This window comes from Chlamydotis macqueenii, chromosome 1 (assembly GCF_036417535.1).
Source record: "Chlamydotis macqueenii isolate bChlMac1 chromosome 1, bChlMac1.mat, whole genome shotgun sequence".
Classification (NCBI taxonomy): domain Eukaryota; kingdom Metazoa; phylum Chordata; class Aves; order Otidiformes; family Otididae; genus Chlamydotis; species Chlamydotis macqueenii.
In genome coordinates this window covers 2,715,895-2,738,367 of record NC_141556.1, presented here as the reverse complement: position 1 = coordinate 2,738,367, position 22,473 = coordinate 2,715,895, and the positions used below count along the sequence as shown (strand labels likewise).

At 40.8% G+C, this 22,473-nt stretch overlaps 1 protein-coding gene across 1 annotated transcript in view; it reads left to right on the top strand.

Annotated features, from left to right (window-relative positions):
- EXOC4 (exocyst complex component 4) overlaps window positions 1-22,473 on the top strand; it is a 393,362-nt gene that overhangs the window by 12,057 nt on the left and 358,832 nt on the right. Inside the window, exons 2-3 of the mRNA XM_086744528.1 lie at window positions 7,699-7,888; window positions 11,013-11,207. Of these exons, the coding sequence (XP_086600654.1) occupies window positions 7,699-7,888; window positions 11,013-11,207 (385 nt within the window). The remainder of the gene's footprint in view (window positions 1-7,698; window positions 7,889-11,012; window positions 11,208-22,473) is intronic.

Sequence of the window (22,473 nt, the reverse complement as noted above, 5' to 3'; positions counted from 1 at the left end):
TTTAATGATTCCAGTGGCTTTTGCAGCTGCTTCTAAATACCACGATGAGCATTTATAGGTAAGCATCCGGAAGTCAGAACTCTGGCCTCCCAGTGTTTTGAATGACTCTTGAGCTTCTGATCACTACAATCTGTTGAACTGCTGTAAAGCAACTAGTGAGGGTCAATTGAAATGTACTTTTGGGTCCTAGTTGTGCTGACGAGTCCAAGATGCTTTGCTCCTTCCTCACGCGGGCTGAGGAAGGAGGGCTCTTCTGGAGCTGGGGCATTCACTCGGTTTTCTAGAAAGGTCCAGCCCCTTGCAGAGACGGTAGAGATGGCAATTATATTGGATCAATGTGAATACATTTTCTTATGTATTTACCTTTGGAAACGAGATATTTCTGTCTTTGGTATGAACAGTTGTACCAAGCAGTTTCAGGCGTTGGGCATCTCGCAGAACGGCAGTGCTTCAGGACTCCTGTAAAAGTCTTTTCACCTGCTTGCTGGGCTGGTTATTTGAGTTGGGTGATGGAGAGCGGACATCAGAAATGCTTGTGATCTACAGATCGCTTTCTACTGAAATGAACGGTACCAATGGACTTTTTTTTTTTTTAATTAATCTAATTCCAGTGTAAATTCACTGACCTCAGGGGAAATAGCATGGTTAATTTTTTTCTTTTTTTTTTTTTTTTTTTTTTCTTGTATGAAATACATTGCGGAGCCCATGAGAAAAACATTTCAGGATTGTGTCTGATCATCATCTCCTCTGTCCTGTCTTCTGGATGTGGAAGTGTCTCCAGTGAATTAAGCATTTTGCATTTGTGTAATCTGTATTTTTAACTGTGTAAAATCAAAAGTCAATGAGATTTGGCTCAGTGAATTTCTGTTTCACTGTAGCATAAAAATGTCTCTTAGCAGACTAATATCCAGTTGGAATTATTCTAATCCTATTGAGCTCTTGCTAATGAGACAGGCATATGCAGCCAGCCAGCTGCCAAGTACAAATGACAGGTATCTTACAGGGGAGGCGGATTCTCATTTAGAAAAATGAAAATGAAAAGACAAGTGAACTGATTGGGGAACCCTACTGGAGATCCCCACTGAGTTCATAACCTGCACGGACTTGCTTTCTAAATCAACGTTTCTTCTGTTTATCGTATGTTTTGAATGCTTTTGCTTTTCAGGGAGTTCTAAAAAGCTAATGTAAATTCATCGGTGTTTCATAATCCTGTCCTGTTTTGTAATTCCCCCTTCAAAGTTCTGTCTGCAAAGTTCCTTTCCCAAACAATTTTGATCCTTTCTATTTGGCAAACAGTGTGTTGACTCTTCTTCTTCCTTGCCACACATTTTAATAGAACTGAAAAAAGCAAAGATGCCCTTGGCTTACTTTTCTGCAGTGTTAGCAGGAACATATATAATCTCAAGAATATTAAGTATTCCTTGCTTTGCTTTTATTTTTATTTTTTTTTTCCAGAGCAAGAAAAAGAAATGGCTCCTGTATCAAGGCGCTTAGGTGGGAAATTCAGGTGTACACGCAATGTTTCAGATTCAAAGTGACATGGCTTCTTTCTGTAGTTACAGATACTGCTAGACTTCGAGACTTTAATGTTGTATTTTTGAAGGAGTAAAATACATGGTAATGAATTACTGGAGTAGAGAGCAGATGGCGAGTTAGTTTTTGGTTTAAGTAGGTAAGGTGAAGCCTCCTCTGGTTGATACAGTGACTTCAGAAGAACACAAGCAGAAGGGTCTTACTGGTGGCTGTAAGCGGTTGTCAGTGCTCGTACTGCTTTTGGATATGTTGCAGAAATTTATATATTGCAGCCATGGTGGACAAAAATGTAAATTATTATATTGGGAAAAGGTTTAATATGATTAAAAAAAAACAAACTAGAAGAAGCATTCACAGCTTTATAGCATGCTTATTTCTGACATTTTGGCTTAAACCAGCTTCACTTCCTCTTGTTTATTTGTATATTGCTTATTTGCATCCATTGAAGAAGGGTTTTGCTTTTCTCTGAGTGCTCTTTGATGGTTCTTCAGTACGTGATCGTGGGATGGATCACACATGCACTTCTCTTCTGTTCCTTTTAATCCGGATTCCTATAATGACTGGAAATGACCAAGTCCTAAAAACCAAGACCTCATACTGTTGAAACTTGCTGGTCTTTCAGTAAAATAAATGAAGCGGCAGTCTCTGTTGCTTTTTTTTTTTTTTTTCCTATTTGCATCTTGGGTTGTGATTTATTCTATAGAAAGAAATAATCTACCGGTCTTTAGGGCAAACTCACATGGGTGGAGGGGAAAAACCTATTAGGCTTAAATTCTTTGTTGGGTAGAATTATTTATCCCTTTTGGCGTAGTAAGTGGTCTCTTTAAACTAGAACACACTAAAGGGCTGTAAATACAGGTAAATTTTTCTTGCCAAAATAATGACTTATATATTTAAGGACGCTTGTTTCTACAATATTTTCCCCAAACAGATAATTAAAGAAAACAAGAGGTTCCCAATACAGGTGTTAGTTCTGGGAAGATTTCCCAGCTGGGGCATCTGACAGAGCCAGCTGGAAATCTTGGAACATAGCAGTTGACTGAGCCTGAAACTTCCATTGAGTTCGAGTCTTGCAGGATAGGATCACAGGCTGGAAAAATACGTAACGGTGTGCTAATAAGGTCTTGTCCTTGGTGGGTGCGTCCCTGGGATGTACAAAGCAGTGTTTTGCCAAAGTCCTTAGCTCTTCTCTTCTCCCCTCTCCTGCTGCCTGACAGCACAGTGGTTTCACCTGGGACTCTGCAAGGATGGATCATGGTTGTCTGGTCGTCTTGCAGGTTTGGATGCTGAAATATCCTGGTAAGGTGAAGGGAGGGCTCAGTGTCGGCACTTACTGTACGTCCATGTGCAGGAGTCACGTAACGTCACCTCCAAAACATTACTCAGCTTTAGATCATCTGAATTACTGGAACCTTCCAGAGGATAAGACCAAAGAATTGCTCTATTGAGGCAGACTCGTGGTTCCTCCAGCTTGGTAGTTTGTCTCTGACAGTGGTCGTACCAAATGTTGGAGAGATGATTCACACCTGGCTGCTTGTTGGTGTCTGTTGCCTCTGTATTTCCCTTGTGTCTGCAGTGGTGACTTAGGGATGTTGGAGGACACATTCCAGGTAGTTTCTTTCAGTATTTGTCTTCACCTCTTGTCTCTGGATACATTTAAGTCCTTTTTCTGATCCTGTGAGCCTCAAATCCTGCAGCAAGATTCAGGAGTTCACTGCCTAAAGTGTAAGTGTGCTTTAACCTTTTTTTTTTTAACTGATCTCCTGTTCAATTCAACAAGTGCTGCTAGTTCTAGTGGTGCATGATTTGGTGAAAAACTGGTTTGCATTTACGTTAATAATCTCGTTTCTGACTTCTGCAGACCCCAGTCGTATCTCCTTTCAGCCTTTTCTTTAGCAAAGTGAAGAGTCTTGGCCTTAGCATCTCTGCAGAGAACAGCTGCTTCATCCCCTCTGTTGTTTTGGTTTCCCTTCCAAGGGCAACAGAAAAGAGAGGAGACCAGAACCCTACACATCACTCTTAAGTGTGGGCACAGTAAGTTTTTATGCAGCAGCAGAGCGATTCCTTTGTCTTGCTCTCATCTTGTTGGATTCTGGGCTACCACTGTGTATTAAGCTCATTTTTCAGAGAACTGTAAGTGTAGAAAAAGACTTTAATTGGCAACTGTGTTCCCAGCGTGTATGGCTCAGGTTCCTGAAGTCAGGTGGGATGGACTGGAGCCTTTAGACCTCTGTATTCCTGTTATCCTTCTTTTTACTGTAGGTTGGCAATATTTTCGTGCTCTCTGGCTGTGTTGTGTGTTTAAAAGATTAGGTCTTTGGAGTTTAGACTGTGTGAGAAGGCATGTAATCCTCAGCCAGGTGAAGCCCCCCCCCCCCCAGCATCTTGATTTTGCTGGAGGTGGCAGCAAATGTATATTTTATATTTTATATTTAAGCAGACAAATAGCAAAATGACAACTAAAATAGATACTTTTAGTTAAGACATTGTCATTATGTCATTTCTGTAGGAATAACCTTGTGGTATCTCACAAAGCTATACTGCCTTTGTCCTTCTTCTGGTGTATTTTGTGGTTTCTAAGATGCAGGTCCTGTTGTGACCTCTCTCTCAGGCTCTGTAAACATCTCTGTTTTGGCTGTGCAAATGTCAAGCGTTTTTAGCAAAAAAAAAAAAAAAAAATTCCCTATAGAGGGCAAGCTAAACTCAATGACAAGGACAAAAACAACCAGGCAGCACAATTTGAATCTACCTTAAAAATATGGGTGTGACTGGAAGCTGTTAGGAAGCCGAAGGTGGGCAGGAACTTGCTGGAGCGTTCGGAAAGGCTTGTGACACCCTCTGACGTTACGGTGGTGCAGTCTTAGCCTTTGAGAAAGATCTTCAGCTTTTGTAACCATCTGCTGGCATTGCAGATGGATTCAGCCAAAGCTTGAACAGCTCTGGCAGATCAAGAATGTTGAAGTTGAGTTTTGTTTGATTAAAACTAAAACCTTTTCTAGTCCCTCATACAGGCCAATTTGGTTCTGCTTCTACGTTGTCTGCAGTCCACGATTCTCCTGCAATCCATAACGCAGGTTGGAGAATCGATGTTTTCATTAACTACTGAGACAAGCAATATCGTTCAGCTTCGAACTGAAACAATATGTCAGTTCCTAAAAAAGATATACTTTCCTGTCCAGCGTAACCATGCTGATGAACGTTCCTCTGGCAAAAATAAGCAGTTCTTCACAATGGAAGCGTACTCATCTGCAAGAGCTCTTAATGGCGGATGATTTACTGCCAAACACATCCTTGCACATGCTTTCTATTAATCTATTACAGCATGCACCCAGGCTTCGCTGCCTCTCACAAGTACTGTCTGTTTAATACTGTTGCATTAATTCTATGCTTAACTTTGTTTTCTAGCACGTCTTCACACGTCACTTTGTCTGAAGTGTTTGTGTGACCCCTGCTAACGGTGCTGAGTGTTTCCGTAGTACTTAGTGCACGTAATCGCGGCTCGCTTGTTTGAGGAACCAGTGCTGTGTGTTCCCCAGGTGAGAAAGAGAAACTGGGCCACAAGGACACGGATCTGCCGGCTCAGCCCGTTCTGCTGAAGTGCAGGTATTTCCATCAGGAGTCTGTAGCAGCTACGAGCTGTGTGTAGTTCACACTCTACCGTCGAGACGCACTCTGCAATGTGAGGGTGCTGCAAGCACAATGTCAGAGGTTTATGGTAGAGCAGATGCTGTAACCCAGATTTCTTAAATCTAAGGTTATTTTCAAACTGCTGCACTACTGTTCTTACTTTCTAGGTCCTGTTTGCATTTTATTAAAGTGCTTTGCATACAGTACAAATTAAGAAAAATGTATTTTCTTGTGAAAATGTGATTTAAGGCACAACTAAGTATGTTTGGGAGTAGAATATTAGTGTAACAATATTAGAAAGCATTCCTGTTTCTGTAGCTACCATGAAGCATTGAACTTGAAATGCTACAAATACATTTTATTCATCGGAAGAAGCTACGCTGTCAGTGGAATGGGGAGGGAGGTCCTCATCTCTGCATGTTCTTTGTGCAAGAGGAGAGGTGCACCCACATCCCCTGTAAAATGTGCAGCTCTTGGTATCTGGGAGCGGGGAGGAGGCTATGAGGCACCCATGCTCAGTCTGAGGCGTAACAAAAAGAAAGAGGATCTCTTCTCCTCGTTTCCATGTGCTGTCTCTTACGGCCTTCTGCCACTGCCATCTGAAAGGGAAAAGGAGTGTTAAAACTGTAAAATAAGATACATCACTTGGGTACATTGGCTTCTTTTAGGGTGTTGTAGGATATATTTTAGCTGTAGTTCCTCTGTCCTCTTCAGTAGTTGAGTAGGACAAGCGTGCGTGTGCTCCTCTCGCGCAGTGTTCCATATGGTAGTACAGATTTGCTTGCTCACTTGAGTTGTCTTAGCTGCTCTTTCTGGGATCGTGATCCCCTGTGAAATGGCTTTGCTTTTTTTTTTTTTTTTCCTCTGTTCTTTTTAGGGATGGAGCCCTTGAGTAGGTGATGCAGCCTGTTGTTTTGCTTTGAAGAGAAGAAAGAGTAGTGAACTAGAAGTTTTGGAAAAAACTCAAGAACTTCTCTCTTGGTCCTGGTGGTGTATTTTTTCCCAGTCTTTTTGGTTGGAAACAATGCTTGTTCTAGTCTCTTACTGGTTTTATACTCTTTCAGTGTAGGATGCATACCATCTTAAGGTGGTGCCTCAGTTCAGAGGCCTGAGCTAGTGTGATTTAAATGAAATAAAGGTCTCCACGTGTTCATGCTCTACTGGTTGTGTTTTTAAAGGCATCTCACTTTCAGTAAGTAGGCGCTCCAGATTTCTTTGAAAGTTGTGACTGTTTTGCGGTGTTCAAGCCTATGATCCAAAACAGCTTGTATGGCAGAATTCTTTTTTTTTTTTTTTTTAGTATCTTTAGTCTTGCTTATTTTCTCATCATAAGTTCTTTCAGGTGGTTCAGAAGTGGTCAGTAGAGCTACAGAATTCACCATTGCCGGTTCTTAAGGTTGTGATATACAAGTGTGTAGGTCGTAACTACTGTAACTGGTGCTAAAGGAGTTTTCTCTTTTTCACCATGAAGCGCACAGTTTTCAATGTCTGTGTTGCTGATGTGAAACGGAAACCTGTATGGACCATAGCTACCCTCCCAAGGAGAAAGGAAGAGGAAAATTCAGGATGACTTTTTTTTCAGAAAATAACTTTTTGAGTGCTGCCTACTCTAGGATGTAAGAATGTCTTTTTGGCTATTGCTGCCTCCTGGTAGTGTGATCGAGTCATTCCAGGTATGAGCTGCTGGATCTGGTGGGAGAATGGGTCTCAAGAGGGGATGAGCGGGATGAAGAGTGAGAGCAAGAAAGAGAAGGTTGTATTGATTCTTGAGTAACTCTCTGAAATTTGGAGAGGCACTAAGAAACTTTTGTTTCCTTTGCTTGTTTCATTAAATTTTCAATAGTTTTGTTGGAATCTTTAACTTCACTGATTTTTTTTTTTTTTTTAAATAAATATTTAAACTCTCACTAGATGATGTTACTCAGAGGTTGAAATAAATGAGATGGGGGAATAAGGGCCCGTGACACTTCTTCTCTGTACTGGCGTATGTTTGAAAACAAATTGACTGTTGGAAGGCATGGGTAGGCTTTTGATGGATTTCTCTATGTACTTGTGACACCCCTAGTGCACTTTTGGCGGGTAAGCAGTAGTAACTGCAGCACTCCAAACAAATAATTGCACTGGTCCCTACGTCTAACGTAGAATTTCTTCTTTCTAGTTCTTTGTAGGTAATAAATCAGGATACATTTCAGATGTTACACTGTGCCCATATTAATGTCTCTCTGAAATATGATAACTAATAGATAACTTTCCCTTTTCATAAATCACTAATGTAGTAAAAAAGCTCTGAAGCGTCTGAAAATTGGGGAAATAATAAACCAAAATATTTATGGATTTTTTTTTTTTTATTTTGTTGAAGTACATTGTTCTCTACTGAGCACCAGACAGACACATTTAGCAGAAATAAACTTAACTCAATGAAGTGTGTAGACTAATAAGAGTGACTGGTGTGCAGCAGGTAGTGCATTTTTTAGGCAAAGGCTTTCTATACTTATAGATAATTTCAAAACATCTCTGTTTTTCAATTTTTCTCCTTAGGACTTTATCTACCAGTGATGATGTTGAGGACCGAGAGAATGAGAAAGGCCGCCTGGAAGAAGCTTATGAGAAATGTGACAGGGATTTGGATGAGCTCATTGTCCAGCACTACACCGAGCTCACCACTGCGATCCGCACGTACCAGAGCATCACAGAGCGTATCACCAACTCGCGCAATAAGATCAAACAGGTGAGGTCTAGCTTTGCGTGTGTTTCTGTGTTTGCTTGATCCAGTGTGCTCTGGGTACGGATCTGTGCAACTCTTTTTAACTCTCTGCTGTCCTTTTATTGGTACAGTAATGTTGTAAGCTCCCATTTTAACCTTTTATTTCTCTCTCTCTTTTCCAGCTACTTGTCATCATTCTGAACTGAACTAAAAATTTACTTGGGAAAACACTGTTACCCACTAATTCTGAACTAGCCCTGATTTTCAAGTTGCTCTGTGGCGTGGCCAGGAGCGGACCACCCAGAACTAACCCAGTGGTCCCAGGCTATGTCTGCTGGCAGCATGTTTTCCATAGGGTCTCTCTGTTGTTTGAGAACACAAGTAATTAAAAAGCAAAGCGAGAGGTGAATATGAAGCACAAAGCTTTGCGGTGCCCTCAGTTCATTTATTGTCTGGGCGTGTTGCTATCAGGTTTTTGAAGTCTAAGGGCTGCTAAGCTAACACCTTTCCATCTAATCTGTTCATGTTTTGATATGTTGGCCTCCAACCACCTCCTGAATAGTCTGGGTGATTCATCAGCTTGCTTTTCGCTCGGAGAATATGAGTTTTGATGCTATTTCCAAACTCAGTTCTGTTGTGTGAATGCATATGAACTCTGTGCCTCTGTATCTTTCTGTATTTTGAGTGCTCACACTTCGGTAGCGTGCCAGTAAATAACACTGCCGCTCTTTGTTGTGGACTTGTTCCATCTGCTCTCTCCGTGCAGTGATAGATTAGTTCTTTGGACTCCTGTCCTATCTTTTACTTCCTGTGGAGTTTGCTGTACCTAAACTTTGCAAACTAGGTACCAAATTTATTATATTTTTTTTTTTTCCCCTGACTCTGTGAAGGTCTCAGCTTAAAACCTTTCACAGCAGTGCTTTAGGAGCAGTAGGCTTTTACCCTTCTGGGGCCATTTACTGACCCTTCTGACTTTTAAAATTTATTTAGCATTTTCAAAGAAAATGAGACTGTTCTGATGTTTTCCAAGGGTAAGAGTTCATTCTAGGATTTATGTACAAAGCTCAGCACTTTGAAAGCAGAGATCAATTGCACTAAATTTGAAGTAAATGGTAGCCAATGGCCTGCGTACACACAGTGGACTAAGCTTTGCAGAGGTCAAACCAAACATATAGGGTGTGACCTTTTGGTCCCGCCTAGAAGGAGGACTGTAAGGGTGAAGGATCTTTTGATATTTAAGTTTTCTTATTAGTTTCGGTCAATATATATTGAAGCAGGTTTGACCTAATCTCATGGGAGGCTCCGGATCTGGTTTGTCATCAATCTGTGTTACACTATCAGACTTTCTTTTGATGTTCCCCTTTTGTGGAAGGTAGGTGATTGCACAAGCGTTTACTTGCATTAGGAATTGTGGAAATGATAAATAGTCCGGATCCCTCTGTGTGTCTACATTTTGTAGTCAATTCTTGTATGAATCCTGTTGGGAAGGGCTTAGTTTTGTATCTAGTGTTAGAGGTGTTACTGCTGTAAAACTAAATTATGCAGTAGAAACAATTTGGCCTAACCAGGGGAGGTTCATTCCTTGGCTTGCTCCCAAATGTAGATATAGTTGAACTTCTTTCTTGCAAGGACAGGAGTAGGAATGTCTTGTGAGATTCTTTCTAGCCCCACAATTGTTTTGCTGACCTAATTTGGGTCTATGTAGCAGCAGTCCACTGATGACGATATGCTAGGTCAGGGAAACATTTTAAATTAAGGTGTTGAACGGGGATTAAGACTGAAATGAACTCTGCATGCATTTTAGTTTGCCTCTGCTTTTGCAGCAAGTTATGACAGTTTTACATTAGCTTTTTTTTTTTTCTGTTGACTGAGGATTTATCTATGTTATTCTTTTCAGAAGGGTATTTCAGAGTCCAATGTTATTGTATTGAAACCTCTCCTGACTCTGGATGGAGGCTGCCTTAGGTAGCTATTGTTACTTACCAGTTGTCTGTATTTTGGTCCATCTATGTGTCTGATGTATTTTTTTTTAAACTACCTTTCAACGGACAAGGTAGGAGAACGTGTGGCTGAAGTGGTATTTCAGGAGTGCTCTGAAGGCTCATTATTTAAAAATAAATTGAAGGACCTACTTCTGAGAGTCTCTCTTCATGTGTAATTCAGTGAGAGTTCAGCCTGAGAGAAGGTTGGACCCTAAGTATTCATAACTTATCACAAAAACAAGAGTAGTGTGAAAGCAATGTGTGAAACTGTTGTTAATTGCTTCCCCATTTTAATATGTATTATTGATTTGCATTATGCAGGAGAAGCTAGGTTATACTGACCTTACCAGCAGATATTGGGAGAACCTGAAAGCAGGGAGTGCGGGCTGTGCGCTTGAGCAGAAAGAATGGAGAAGAAAAACTCTCGAATGTTTCTTAAATTGGGTAGAATAGTAGAGACTTTGCCAGCTAGAGAGGATGGCATGAGGCTTGAAAACAAACTGAATGGCAAACACAAAGGTGTTTCTCTGGGTGATGTAGTGTCCTTGATAAATAATGGAAATGTTGAATTGAACTGTACCTTAACTGCTATTTGTTCTGGTGAAAGCGTATCTCTTAAAAAAAAAAAAAAAATTGGTACTGCTTGAGGTATTAGGAAATGGTTGTGCTCTTAGATAATCACGTTTCAAGAAATGGACACCAAACTTGAAGAAAGGAGGAGATGTGCCAAAAGATTTAATAGGCAGATGGAAAATGTTTACAGCAGAAAAATTAGCAGTGGCTTATTTGCTTTCACTGAAAATGGGATTCTTGCTGTATGCCAAAATACTGAATTGATTTTTGGAAAATGTGCAAATTAGTCTTTGGTCGTGGTTAATAGGATCCTGTGTTTGTTCGCATTATGATAGTTCAGTTAAATTTTCACCAGTGGTGCAAAACTTGCACTGAAAACCATTTGACTATGAAAGCAGTTCCAGTTTGTACGTACTACATGTTTCCCTTCAGCCAGAGGAACAACCAGAAATTTTAAGGAACGTGGATTTGATTTATAGCCTTGTGATATTTTTGGAGTTCCTAATAAAGTAAATGTGGGAAAGGGCTGATCTGTGTGAGAAGTGCTTGTTACAAGGACAGATTTAATTAGGCTTTTGACATGTTGCTTATAGGTGAAGGAGAATCTGCTATCGTGCAAGATGCTGCTGCACTGCAAGCGGGATGAGTTGCGCAAGCTGTGGATTGAAGGGATTGAACACAAACATGTCCTGAATTTGCTGGATGAGATAGAGAACATCAAGCAGGTGCCTCAGAAACTGGAACAGTGCATGGCCAGCAAGCACTACCTCAACGCAACGGACATGCTGGTAAGATGTGGTACCTCACGCTGGGCCAGTACCCACCACAAACACACTGGTTAGCTGTCTGATAATCTGCAGACAGATCTGCTGTCTGTGTTATTTGCTTTTTTCCCTGCTTAGTTTCTTCTTTTGTCACTTGCTGATTTCTTATAATGCAATTTTCATTTGGTTTTGTTCTGATCCTTCCTGACTGGGCTTAGGGTTGCAGTCTCCCGTCCTGTTCGGTTAACTCTAGTCTTTCAGAGCTGTCTTTACCTGTTTACTTATCCTGATCCTGGTGCTTTCTGTCACCATCTGGTTCTTTACCCGTTCGATCTGCACGTAGGATTTTCTTCTGCTTTTGCAACATAGTGCTTTATTTTAAAATTAATTTCCCAGACACCTGCCTGTATCATCTTCTTTCTTTCTGTCTTACCAATTATTTCAAAATCATTTTTGTTATGGAAGAACTATCCTGTTCCTGTCGTATTTAATCTTCAGAACATACTCACAACTTTGATCATTATTCAGAGGGGAGACTGTCTTTCACCATTCAGGTGTTTTCCTCTAGGTCTTTTACCAGGGCTCTCAATCCTTTCTACTTATTTCTAGCTCTTTTTAATCTTTCTCCCTCCCTTCAAGTGTTTTTGTGTTTCAGTTCCATCTCTTTTATAAGCATACCTTTCAATTCCAGTCTTGTGGTGCAGATAGAAGTTTCCTGAACTTCTCTAGTAACAATCTTCCCCCCCTCCCCCCCTTTTGTTTCTGAATGTAACAAGCACACTTCCTCACCAGGCTCCAGTCCTTTCTTTCCTAGACCTGTCTTCTACCAGTAGGTAAAAACTTCACAGGGGAGTTAATCCTTCCCCTCTACACAGTCCTGACGTGTGGAGTGCTGAGTCCACTTCTGGGCTCTCCAGTTCAAGAGAGAAATGGAGTTACTGGCTCAAGTCTAGTGAAAGATCACAAAGATGGTTAAGGGACAGGAGGGTCTCATACATAAGGAGAGGCTGGGACTACTTGATTTTGAGAAGAGAAACCTCAGGGTTATAAATCTCAAGTGGGAGGGTCCAGAGAAAACAGAGGCAGACTTTTTTATTGTAAGGGTGGTTGAACACTGGAACAGATTGCCCAGAGAGGTTGTGGAATCTCCGTACATGGAAAATTGTTAAAACCAGACTGGATGAGATCCTGGGTAACTGGCTGTAGGTCACTGTGCTTGTCTCTAGAGGTCCTCTCCAAACTTAAGCAGTCTGTGATTCAAAAGTGAAGGCAAAAGTAGTATGTCTATTCGTATTCCTCTTTCTATTTGCCAGAGAATGCCTTTAAGGAAATCCTTTCATTGCCTTCTTTTGTTATTTTGTGGTTATTTTTTTTTTAACTTTACTATCCTTTTTTATTTCTTAGCTGTGCTTCTTCACTTTTTTTAATGAGTCGTTATAACAGGGTAAAGAGCGTTGTCACCTCATATTCCTAGAGCCCAGACTTGAACTTCAATTTCCTTCATTCCATTTTATCTCATTTTACCTTAAATATGACTTTGTAGAACTTAACTTGTTCCCTCCAGAACATTTAATGTCAGTCTCCTCATGCCTTTCTCCGATGGCATGTGTAACCCTATCTGGATTTTTGTTGTTGCTGTCGCATCCTCTTGTCTGGTTTCACACTGCCATCACCTTCATGTTGTTTTCTGTTACTCCTGTTGTGTTTTTGTGCCACACGTGGTGCAATCAGCTTTCTATAATCTGGTCACACTTTTCCCTTTGTTCCTTTTTAAAGCCATCTTCCAGGAACCCTCATTGTACTCTTCTTAGAGTCTCACCGTGCTTTTAGTGTGAACTATTGTCTTAGATCTTTCCCACCATATTGTAAACTGTCTGAAGTGGGTTATATATCCATTTCTGTTCTGTAATGTAGAATGGAATTTTTTTGATACTTTCTAAACTGTTACGTAACACCTATTAGAATTCCTGAAAACGGAGCAGCAGCTCAGTGATTTGAGGCAGGATATACAAGAAGAGTGTAGTCAGGTTTTGCCAAAACGTTTGTCAGGTTTCTGATGTAGGAAATTGGAGTGTGGTGTTTGTCTGATATTTTCAATTATGAGAGATAAAGAAGTAGATGTAAAGTAAGAGCGTTCAGTGTGAGGGGGGAAAACTACAGTATTCAGAGTTAACATCAGTATTGATTGAAATGTTAACCAGTTTGTGCTTTCTTTTACTGATGGACTTGCCAGTTTGCTTGGTTTTGTTTGGTTGGATTTTTGTTTGTGTGTGTATTTTTTTTTTTTAATTTAAAAAAAATAATTTTCAGAAGGAAATCCCAGAAAATTAATTTCCTATCTGGAACATAAAATAGGAAGTGTAAGAAGAAAAATAACAATACTTAGGATTTGTAGTATAATATGCTTTTGAAACAGTTTGCAGTGTATGTATTTGCAATATCTTAATGGTTTGCAATATAGAGCTCTCCTGGTTCTGGCTAGGATAGAGTTCATTTTCACCTGAGCTGGGAGGGGAACTGGAGCTGGTGGCACCTGTGGCTGGGGGACACAGCTGGGATAGGTTACCGGTTAGCCAACAGCTGGGACAGGTTACCCAAATTGGCCAGAGGGCTGTTCCATCCCGTGTGACACCCTTCTCAGTGTATCAGTGAGCAGGGTGCTGAGAGGAGGCTCCTGCTACTCGGGAGGAAGCTGGCATCAGGATCCACCGTGAGCTATGGTACTGAAAATTACGTGCTTCGGTATTTTCTGTTATTAGTTTTGTTTCTTTGTTTTTCATCTCTGTTTTGTGTTCTTCTGTTATTCTCTTAAACTTTTTTTTATCTGAACCCATGGGTTTTGCCTTCTTTTCTTTACCAGTTCTCCTCCCTGTCCCACTGGAGGGTGGGGGGAATGAGCGGGAGACTGGGTAGCTTGGTCCTGAGCGGGGCTGAACTACGACAGTTATTTTGGCACCCAACGTGGAGATTGTGTCTCATCCTCTACCGACTGAACTAGCCGGTATTAACTCTGTTCTAGCCAGAACCAGGACTATAGTGTGTGTAATTTTTTTATGTATACATACACGCATACTTGTGTGTGTAGGTAAGGTTGCCCAAGGCTATGAGATGGAGCAGGTGTTAGACTTCACTGAGGTATGGACTCGTGTAGTATACCATGCTGGTTTTTGTGGTTGGTTGATTTGTTTTCCAGAATACAATACTTTTTTGTTTGTTTGTTTTTTATTTGGTTTTTTTTTGTTGTTGTTTTAAGAAATCAAATCATAATGATATTTATTGCTCTCTGCGACTCACTGACCTCATTGCTCTCTACAGCTACATGAAAGGAGGTTGTAGAGGGGCAGGTGTTGGTATCTTCTTCCAGATAACTTGTGGTAGGACAAGAGGAAATGGCTTCAAGTTGAGGCAGGGGAGGTTTAGGCTGGATATGAGGAAACACTTCTCTACTGAAAGAGTGGTCAGGCGCTGGAACGGCTGCCCAGGGAAGTGGTGGAGTCACCATCCCTGAAGGTGTTCAAAGAATGGGTAGATGTGGCACTCCAGGACATGATCTAGTGGGCGTGGTGGTGTTGGGTTGGTAGTTGGACTTGATGATCTTGGAGGTCTCTTCCAACCTTAAGATTCTATGACATAAAAAGCAGCTGTTTGATTTTATTTTTTTTATATCAAAGAATGGAGAAGAAACCTCAAGTGAAAATTGAACACGCCATTTCAGCCGTTCATTAACACTTGCAGTTCTCGCTTGAAGACAAGGGTACCTGTAATAAAGAAATAGTAACCTACCTGCATTTAGAGCTTTTTCATAGACAAAAATCACCACAGGCTCGCTGGCTTCTGCCATCTTCTGTTAACACTGCCTCTGCAAGGCTGTGATGTTGTAATAGCTCACTGGCTGCAGGATACTTCCTTTCTCCATTTATAGGATATGAATATTATGTAAAATAATTACTCAACTGTCAGGGATGCAGAGTGTTTATAGATCTCTCTGTCCTTTTGTTTCATTCCTCAAGGTAAACAGATGCTCGTGGCTTATAAAGAGCCCAAAGTGATCTGAGAAGGAGCCTGCCTCCCTCACGTTGAAATTGGAGCGCTGATTAATATTGTTGCCTGCAGCCCTGCGATACGTACAGTCGAAATGAGACCTTTGCAGTCAGTGTTAGGTTGATGCAAACACTCTAATGGCATAATTTCGGGTTGCTGCATCACATTTCTGCAGTCTGTTCTTTGTATTCCACTCACATTAATTGAAGTAATTTTGCCACTGAAGCGTGTTTCAAACCTCTGCATTTAAATTGAAATTTTAATTCCCTTATTGTTTGGAAAAGACAGCTGAAGATGGCTTGTTATAGGTTTCATTATCACTCAAAACTCTCCAGCTGCTGGTTCTAATGTGCAGTGACTGAGAAATGCTGGGCAGAATTGTTAATAAAAGAATGGCAGCTTTTCCCAGTAGTACGAACACAATGCAAAGGTATTTTGTGACAGCTTACATTTGTATGAAGTTAAAAATTCTAAGTGGCAGCTTTTTTTTTTGTTTCTGATTCTGTATCCATCTAGGGTAGCACAGATGAGTTTCAAATATCATGTATTCACGTCCTGTGTTCCTCCAGCGTTTTGATAACACACACACTGCCGTGAGCAGAGCCAGTACGATCAGGTTTGCTGTTCTGTAATTGCATCTTACATGGTTTCTGTTAAAAGAACTTTATTCCAACCTCCTTTGAATTGTGAAGCTTTGGAGAAATTAGGAGGATCTGGAACAGATGGAACTCCTGTTTGAGATCGAAAACGTTTTGGGTGTTTTCGATTTCTGTATGTGCTTTTTTTAAAAGTATGAGTTTCTACATTTTGTCTGTAACGGATCTGTTTTGTGATGCACATTGCTGCTAGAAGTAAAATTCACTTTTACGTGACGAATGAGTGCTTGTGCACACGTATCTCTGTATTTTCTGTTTAACATAAAGGTTGATCAGATGCCAAGAGGGGAATTCAGACACAGAAGGAGCAGCAGAGCGGGTGGCAGAGGCAAGTTGGGCTTGGGGGTGTAGCTAACACTTGGCCTGGAAGCACGAGCTTGGTGCTGGAAGGCAGGAATCCAAATCCTTTTGAAGAGATGTTTTAGATGGGCTACACAGCGCTATAGCCAAGGCAGAACTTGAAGCAGAGGCCACACAGCAGGATGGGCAGCAGTGGGCAAGGACAGAAGGATCCTCCCTTGGAGGAAGCAGTTCCGTGTCTGGTCCGCCCCGGCGCTGGGCTGTGTATTGAAGGGCAGTGAGCTCTGCCTAGCAGTTACTTAATTAACTCAAGTAGCGTAGAGGTCTGTGGTGTTGATCTAATTGTTCTGGCTCTGCTGTTGACCCATGAGGTACCCATTGGGAGAAATTAGTATTTTCCATTTGTTTAAATAATCTAAGAGATGAAATGCTAAGAACAGTTGAAGGAAGAAATGTTGTTGAATCAAGTAATTAAAGGTCATATCATAATACGATTCTATGAAAATTGCTTAGGCTACTTTCTTTGCATTTCCTGGCTTTTGTGTGTCTAGCTTTGCAATTTTAATGAACTAATAGCACTTTATAAAAGTATATAAAGCTTTTTTTTTTTTAAAAAAAAGATCTTTTAATTTCAGTAGATGATGAAGTGCTTACTCTGAGCTTGATTTCTTAGAGCAGCAGTACAGTTCATTTGGGGTGGGATGGTGTCAGGTAACAAAATGCCATGACACTGCAGAAAATCATCCATAGGGTAGGAGTGAGGATAACTGTGATGTCCAGTTGAGATTTGTTTTGTTAGGAGGACAACGAGAGGGAAGAACTAAGGTAAGTTTGGAGCCCTCCAACTAATCTTCACTTAAATTTAACTTCACGCTTACTCGTATAACAGAGCTAGGGACTGATGCGTGTGTGTGGTTTACTCATGAGCACATCCTTCTCCTTTAGCCTGCCTGCCTTTGTCCCAAGAAATACAAAGCTGAAGTGAGAATAATTTGTTTCTCAAGAGGTAGGCCAGGGAATGCTCCAACACTCACTTTTCTCTCTTTTTCAATGTTAAGGAGTTCTATTTCAGTTTCCTTATGTCAGGGAAAGAATAATACACATCTCCTGCTCTGCTTTCTGAAGTGGATAATAGCATCAGGCTTTTCTCAGAGCTGACCGCGTTCTTACTGCAGATTTGCGTTGTTGCCAGTTTGTTCTGTTTCTGGAGTTGAGCTGGTGGCTGTTATTGCTGTTCCTTTCAATTAAATGTGCTTGGTGTGGCGTCCAGCTGTATGGGAGAGGAGATTGGTTTGCAGGTAAATTGGGTCATTTTCGGTTGTGCTGATGCAGCATAGTTAAAGCATACTGAGTTTGCCACCGGCATCCTTATGATGCATTAAATGTATTTTTGTTCAGCTCTGTAGACTGTAAGGTCTGTATTGGGTTAATTTTTCTGAAGAGCATTACTTCATTGTGAAATCTCACCTTTATATCAGGAACATACCAGTCTAAACTGGAGATACTCACCAGCTCCACTGTCTGCATGCCAAAGCATTTTACAAATAAGAGTGTGTATGTGTTTGTTTTTTGTTTTTTTGTTTTCTTTTTTAACTGCAGGGCTTTGCAACACAACTGGGTTACTTGCAGAATGAGAACGCAATCAGAAGTTGAAGACATTTTAATAAGTGGAAATGCTGTGCAAAAATGATTGTAAAGCTGCTGAGGCAGTCAGAAGGGAGAGGTGGCGTAGGAGAAGGAATTAGTGGAGAGACTAACCATGGGTAAGGTGTTTTGGAGAACAGCGTGTGAGGACAAGGAACTCGGGTTGCTGTGGGAAGTGAGAGTCAAAAAAGGAGCTTAAAATATTGAAATGTCTTCTCAGGAGTGGAGAGAGGGTATTGCTGTGTGTGTGTACACATGCACATATTTGGCCTCTTCTCTTCTTGCTCATCCCGTGGTGAATGTGTCCTGGTGCATGACAGTGTCATAATTCTTTATGAAGGCATTTGGAGTGATTCACATCTTCCTGGAAAACACTGGATATTTGTAGCCCTGGGCATGGTTGTTGAGGAGAGTTTTAATTTTTATTACTTGAATGTAGCTGCTACCTGTGGCTTTCCTCAGTGCAGTACGAGGAGAGTCTTTCAATTAAAAGTACCATGTAGTGAGCAGACTTCTTGGACTGTAAGTAGTTTGGAATAATGAAATAAAAAAAAAATTGCAGTGCAGTTCTCTGTGTGCATTTTATTTACTGTCTACCTTTCAGCTGGAACAATGAAAATCAATAAAAACAGATTTTCATTTTGTTTCTGCATTTCTTCTTGCAAAGCTGGGATTCACATAGTGGTGTGTGGAACAGTTTCTATTTTGGCTTTAATGCTGTAAGTGGAAATAAGAGACCTTTGTTGGTCTGGGACTCTACAGAAATGCTTTTATTACAAAATTTAAATTTTGGTCCTGCTTGAAATTCTCCTGAATTAGAGAACTAGTAATATTTTCCCAGTGCTTCTGGCCTTGAAGTCTTTCCCCAGCTGACATTGTGTTTTGTCATTGTTGACCTTATTGATTACCAAGAAGCCTTTTAGAAACCAGAATTGAGGAGCTGACATCTCAAGGGTTGTGTCTCGTTTCAGATTACCTACTGAGGTGTACGACTGTTTCTGTTTAAAGGAGCTGATTTCTATTAGTTTTTAATGGCTGGCAAACCTTGTGATTTCAGTGAGCTGTATGGCTGAGGTACGGACAAGAAAGAAGGCGGCTTTGTGTTTATTAAGATGGTGTATGCGTAGGGTGAGTTCTAGTGATTCACTCAAGCATGGAAATCACGAGCTTTCTTCTGTCTGTTACTCATTCCATTAAAATATTGTGCCTTTACTCAGGTGCTAGGGTTTATTAGTATTATTTGTCTGCCTCCCAGGAACATTGTAAAGCTTAAGTAATTAAGTTTGTTACAGTACTTATAAGTTCCTTCTATGGGAAGCATTGGTGCTACATATTTCACCTCTTTTCTGTCTCTCTCTCTTTTTTTCCTTTTAAAATTCTGTTTTCTGATCTCTTTTTCTAAAATAAAGTTGCTAGGCTAGGTTTAAAGACTTTAGAAAGTGAGGGTTTTTTTCCCTTTGAAACATCGTATTATTTTTTTTCCCCTAGTATAGTTATCAATAACTTCATCTCCTTCTTTTTATCCCGTAGTTTCCATTCTCTGAGGCAGTCTATTGCATTAAACTCTTAGTGCCTGGTGCTGCTTCATTTGCATTGACACGTGCTTGACCTCAGCCCCTCCGCTTTTAGTTAATGCACCACCGAGCGCTGATATCTCTCTGGAGTATTATCGTGCGGCTGTTAGCTCTGCTAATAACAACCATTCATTTAAGCTGATGAAAGTTTATTAAATAAGAAAACACGCGGTAATGAAGGTGGAGTAGAGGTGTCTAGCATCTCTTGGTGGGGAAAGTAAGCTGCAGCTACGTGACAAGACACTGTCCTTAGTGAAGGGAGAGGCATCTGTAACGTTATGATGTGTGCTTTTGGAAATGGGCATTTCTGCACATTAAATTTAATCTTTCCTGATTATGGTGTGGATGCAGTGATGAGAAGTTCTTTGCTTAAGGCAGTTGCTCCTGCCGTTTAATGACGCACCCTTTCTTGGGAGTGCTCTCTGAGCAGCTTGAGAATTTTGTGGTCTAGTTTACGCTTGCTTCCTTTTTAACTTATGAACCAGTCATGTTACATACCTTCAGGTTTATATTTCTTTTGTGATTTATGCTGTTGGTCATCTTTATGATTAAGATGTGCTATGGACTTTATTCTGTGAGACGTTTCCGTTTTTATCAGCTGATGTTTTTCCAGTCATCTCTGGTCTTTCCGTGAATTTTTGTTAAACTCTGGACTGTACAGACATAATGCTGTCCATAGTAAAATACTGGAACAAACAACACAAGAAATTCTTGAGAATAGATTGGACTATGCAACAATATAGAATAATCTAGGTAAGTCTGATTGCATTTTTAGAAATGCACCTTTAAAGCTAGTGAATGGTGAGTGAGAAAGTGTAAAGCATGTGAAACATTTGGGGTGAATTTAACCCAGAAGTTTTGCACTGAAGTAAACTGACTTATGGCTGGTGAAGTTGGCATAATGCTACCAAATAACCGGCAAAATGGTGTGGTAGAAGAAACGTTGTCGTGTAGACCTAGACAAAGACTTAGGCTGAACAGCTCATAAATTAAGATGTATGGACAGTGTGCCTGTTAAAGAGGAGGAGAGGAGCTAAATGAAAGTGATTTGGGACACAAGGAGCGTAAAAAATGTTAAATGTCGTCTTGAAGACAGCAAGAGAATCAATTTGGGAAGCTGCAGGTTTGCACTGAGAGGAAAATGCTGGTGTTTTACTTCATTGCATTAGGACCTCATTGTTCTGTACATCATTCCTCTAGAGAGAGGACTTCTGAGAGAGATGGTCCTGAACAAAAGCTCCTCTTAATGGCAATTAAGACTAAATGAAGATGCATTAAATCAAGAGACAAAAAGTTATGGAAATGAAAACTGGAAGGAAAAGCCTTTGTTGTTGTTTTTGCTGACTTCACAGCACCTACATCTGTACTGCCAGTCCATGGTGGTGCTCCTGTGAGGTGTAGTAGAGATGTCTGTACAAGGCCAGACCAGAGGTGGTCTTAGGCCAATACTGTGTCTGATGCAGAGGATGCTGAGAAGGCAGTGAGGACAGAGCGGCAGTAGCAATCCTTTTCCAGAACACCCTGTGAGCTTCCAGCCGTTGGCAGTGTATGGCTTTTGATGAAAAACGTGGTGTCTTTTGTGTTGGATGACACTCTGCACACATTTCTTCATTGAATTTGTCCCTCTCACTTTTTGCACCAACCTAAACTTTTGGTTTCAACGCTGTCCTTTGGCAATGAGTTCTGCAGCTGACCCGTCTGTAGATAATACCGTTGGCTAATTCCATCTTACTGCCCAGAAGCTACTGAGGATGTGAGGCACACAACTATCACAGGTGCCGGGGCAATACAGGTCTCATTTCCATCAAGTTGTCACTCTAATGGAAAAAGTCTCTGGCAATTCTGTGATGCCAATAGATACCGTGACGTTCCCATTCCAGGGAAGTCATTTGACCATACTGTTGTTGAAATTACTCATGTTGTGTTTTAAAGTCCAAGTGAGCAGTTGGATAATCTTTTTTTTTTTTGTAGTTTTTAGCTACTGCTTTTGACTTCAGCACTTCATTACCGGAAAGACATTGATGAATTACAGCGAGTGGAGGAGGAAATAGCATGATTGATGGGTGACAGGGCTAAAGCAACTTTGAAAGAATTATATTTATGTGGCTAGAGTAAAGGACAGCAAGTGAGGAACATAATTTTATAAGTGTTTTAAAGTTTCTAGTGAAAACAGTAAGTTAGATTGGGTCGTTGCCCTGTAAACACTTAAGAAAAATAAAGGATATTGGTGCTTCGTGTTAATGCATTTGTAACAGGTTTGCTTTGATATTTTCATAAAGTAAGGAGTAGTAGTATTATCAGCAAGAGATAGAAAAGTAACTTTTTGTAAAATATAACATAATTAAGGCTATGCTATAGGGAAGTGACTGTGTCATCTAATAGACCTCCTCCGTACTGGTAACTGGTAACACTGAAATTTCTTTTTAGTGAGGTGAAAAAAATAAAGGTAAAATGAGATAGGATGATTGATTTAGAAAGCAAAATGGTGGAGTTCAGCTTGCTGGAATTGGATTATCTGTGAAATACTCTTGTACTCCCTTAGGGCATTAAAAAAGAATTGTGTTACTCCTTAGCCTTCACATGTGCTGTCTTACCTTTGGGCGCTGTGCCACATGCTGGCTGCTTGTTGCCTCCCTTTGTAGAAGTGGCTCCGTTTCAGTAATGTTGATGACTGTGCTGGGGGGAATCTTAGTGTAAGGTGGTATATTTAAGAGAAAACAAACTCTGCAAACAAGAAAGAACCCTTTTACTCTGTTCCTTTATGGACATTTTCCCTGTCCTTCCTCCATCAAATAAGCTTACAGTGACTGCGTCCAGTTCTGGAGCCCCCAACAGAAGAAGGACGTGGACCAGTTGGAGAGGGTCCAGAGGAGGCCATGAAGATGATCAGAGGGCTGGAGCACCTCTCCTGTGAGGCCAGGCTGAGAGAGCTGGGGCTGTTCAACCTGGAGAAGAGGAGGCTCCGGGGAGACTTGATAGTGGCCTTCCAGTGTCTCAAGGAGGCCTACAGGAAAGATGGGGAGAAACTCTTCAGCAGGGCCTGTTGTGACAGGCCTAGGAGTAATGGTTTTAAAA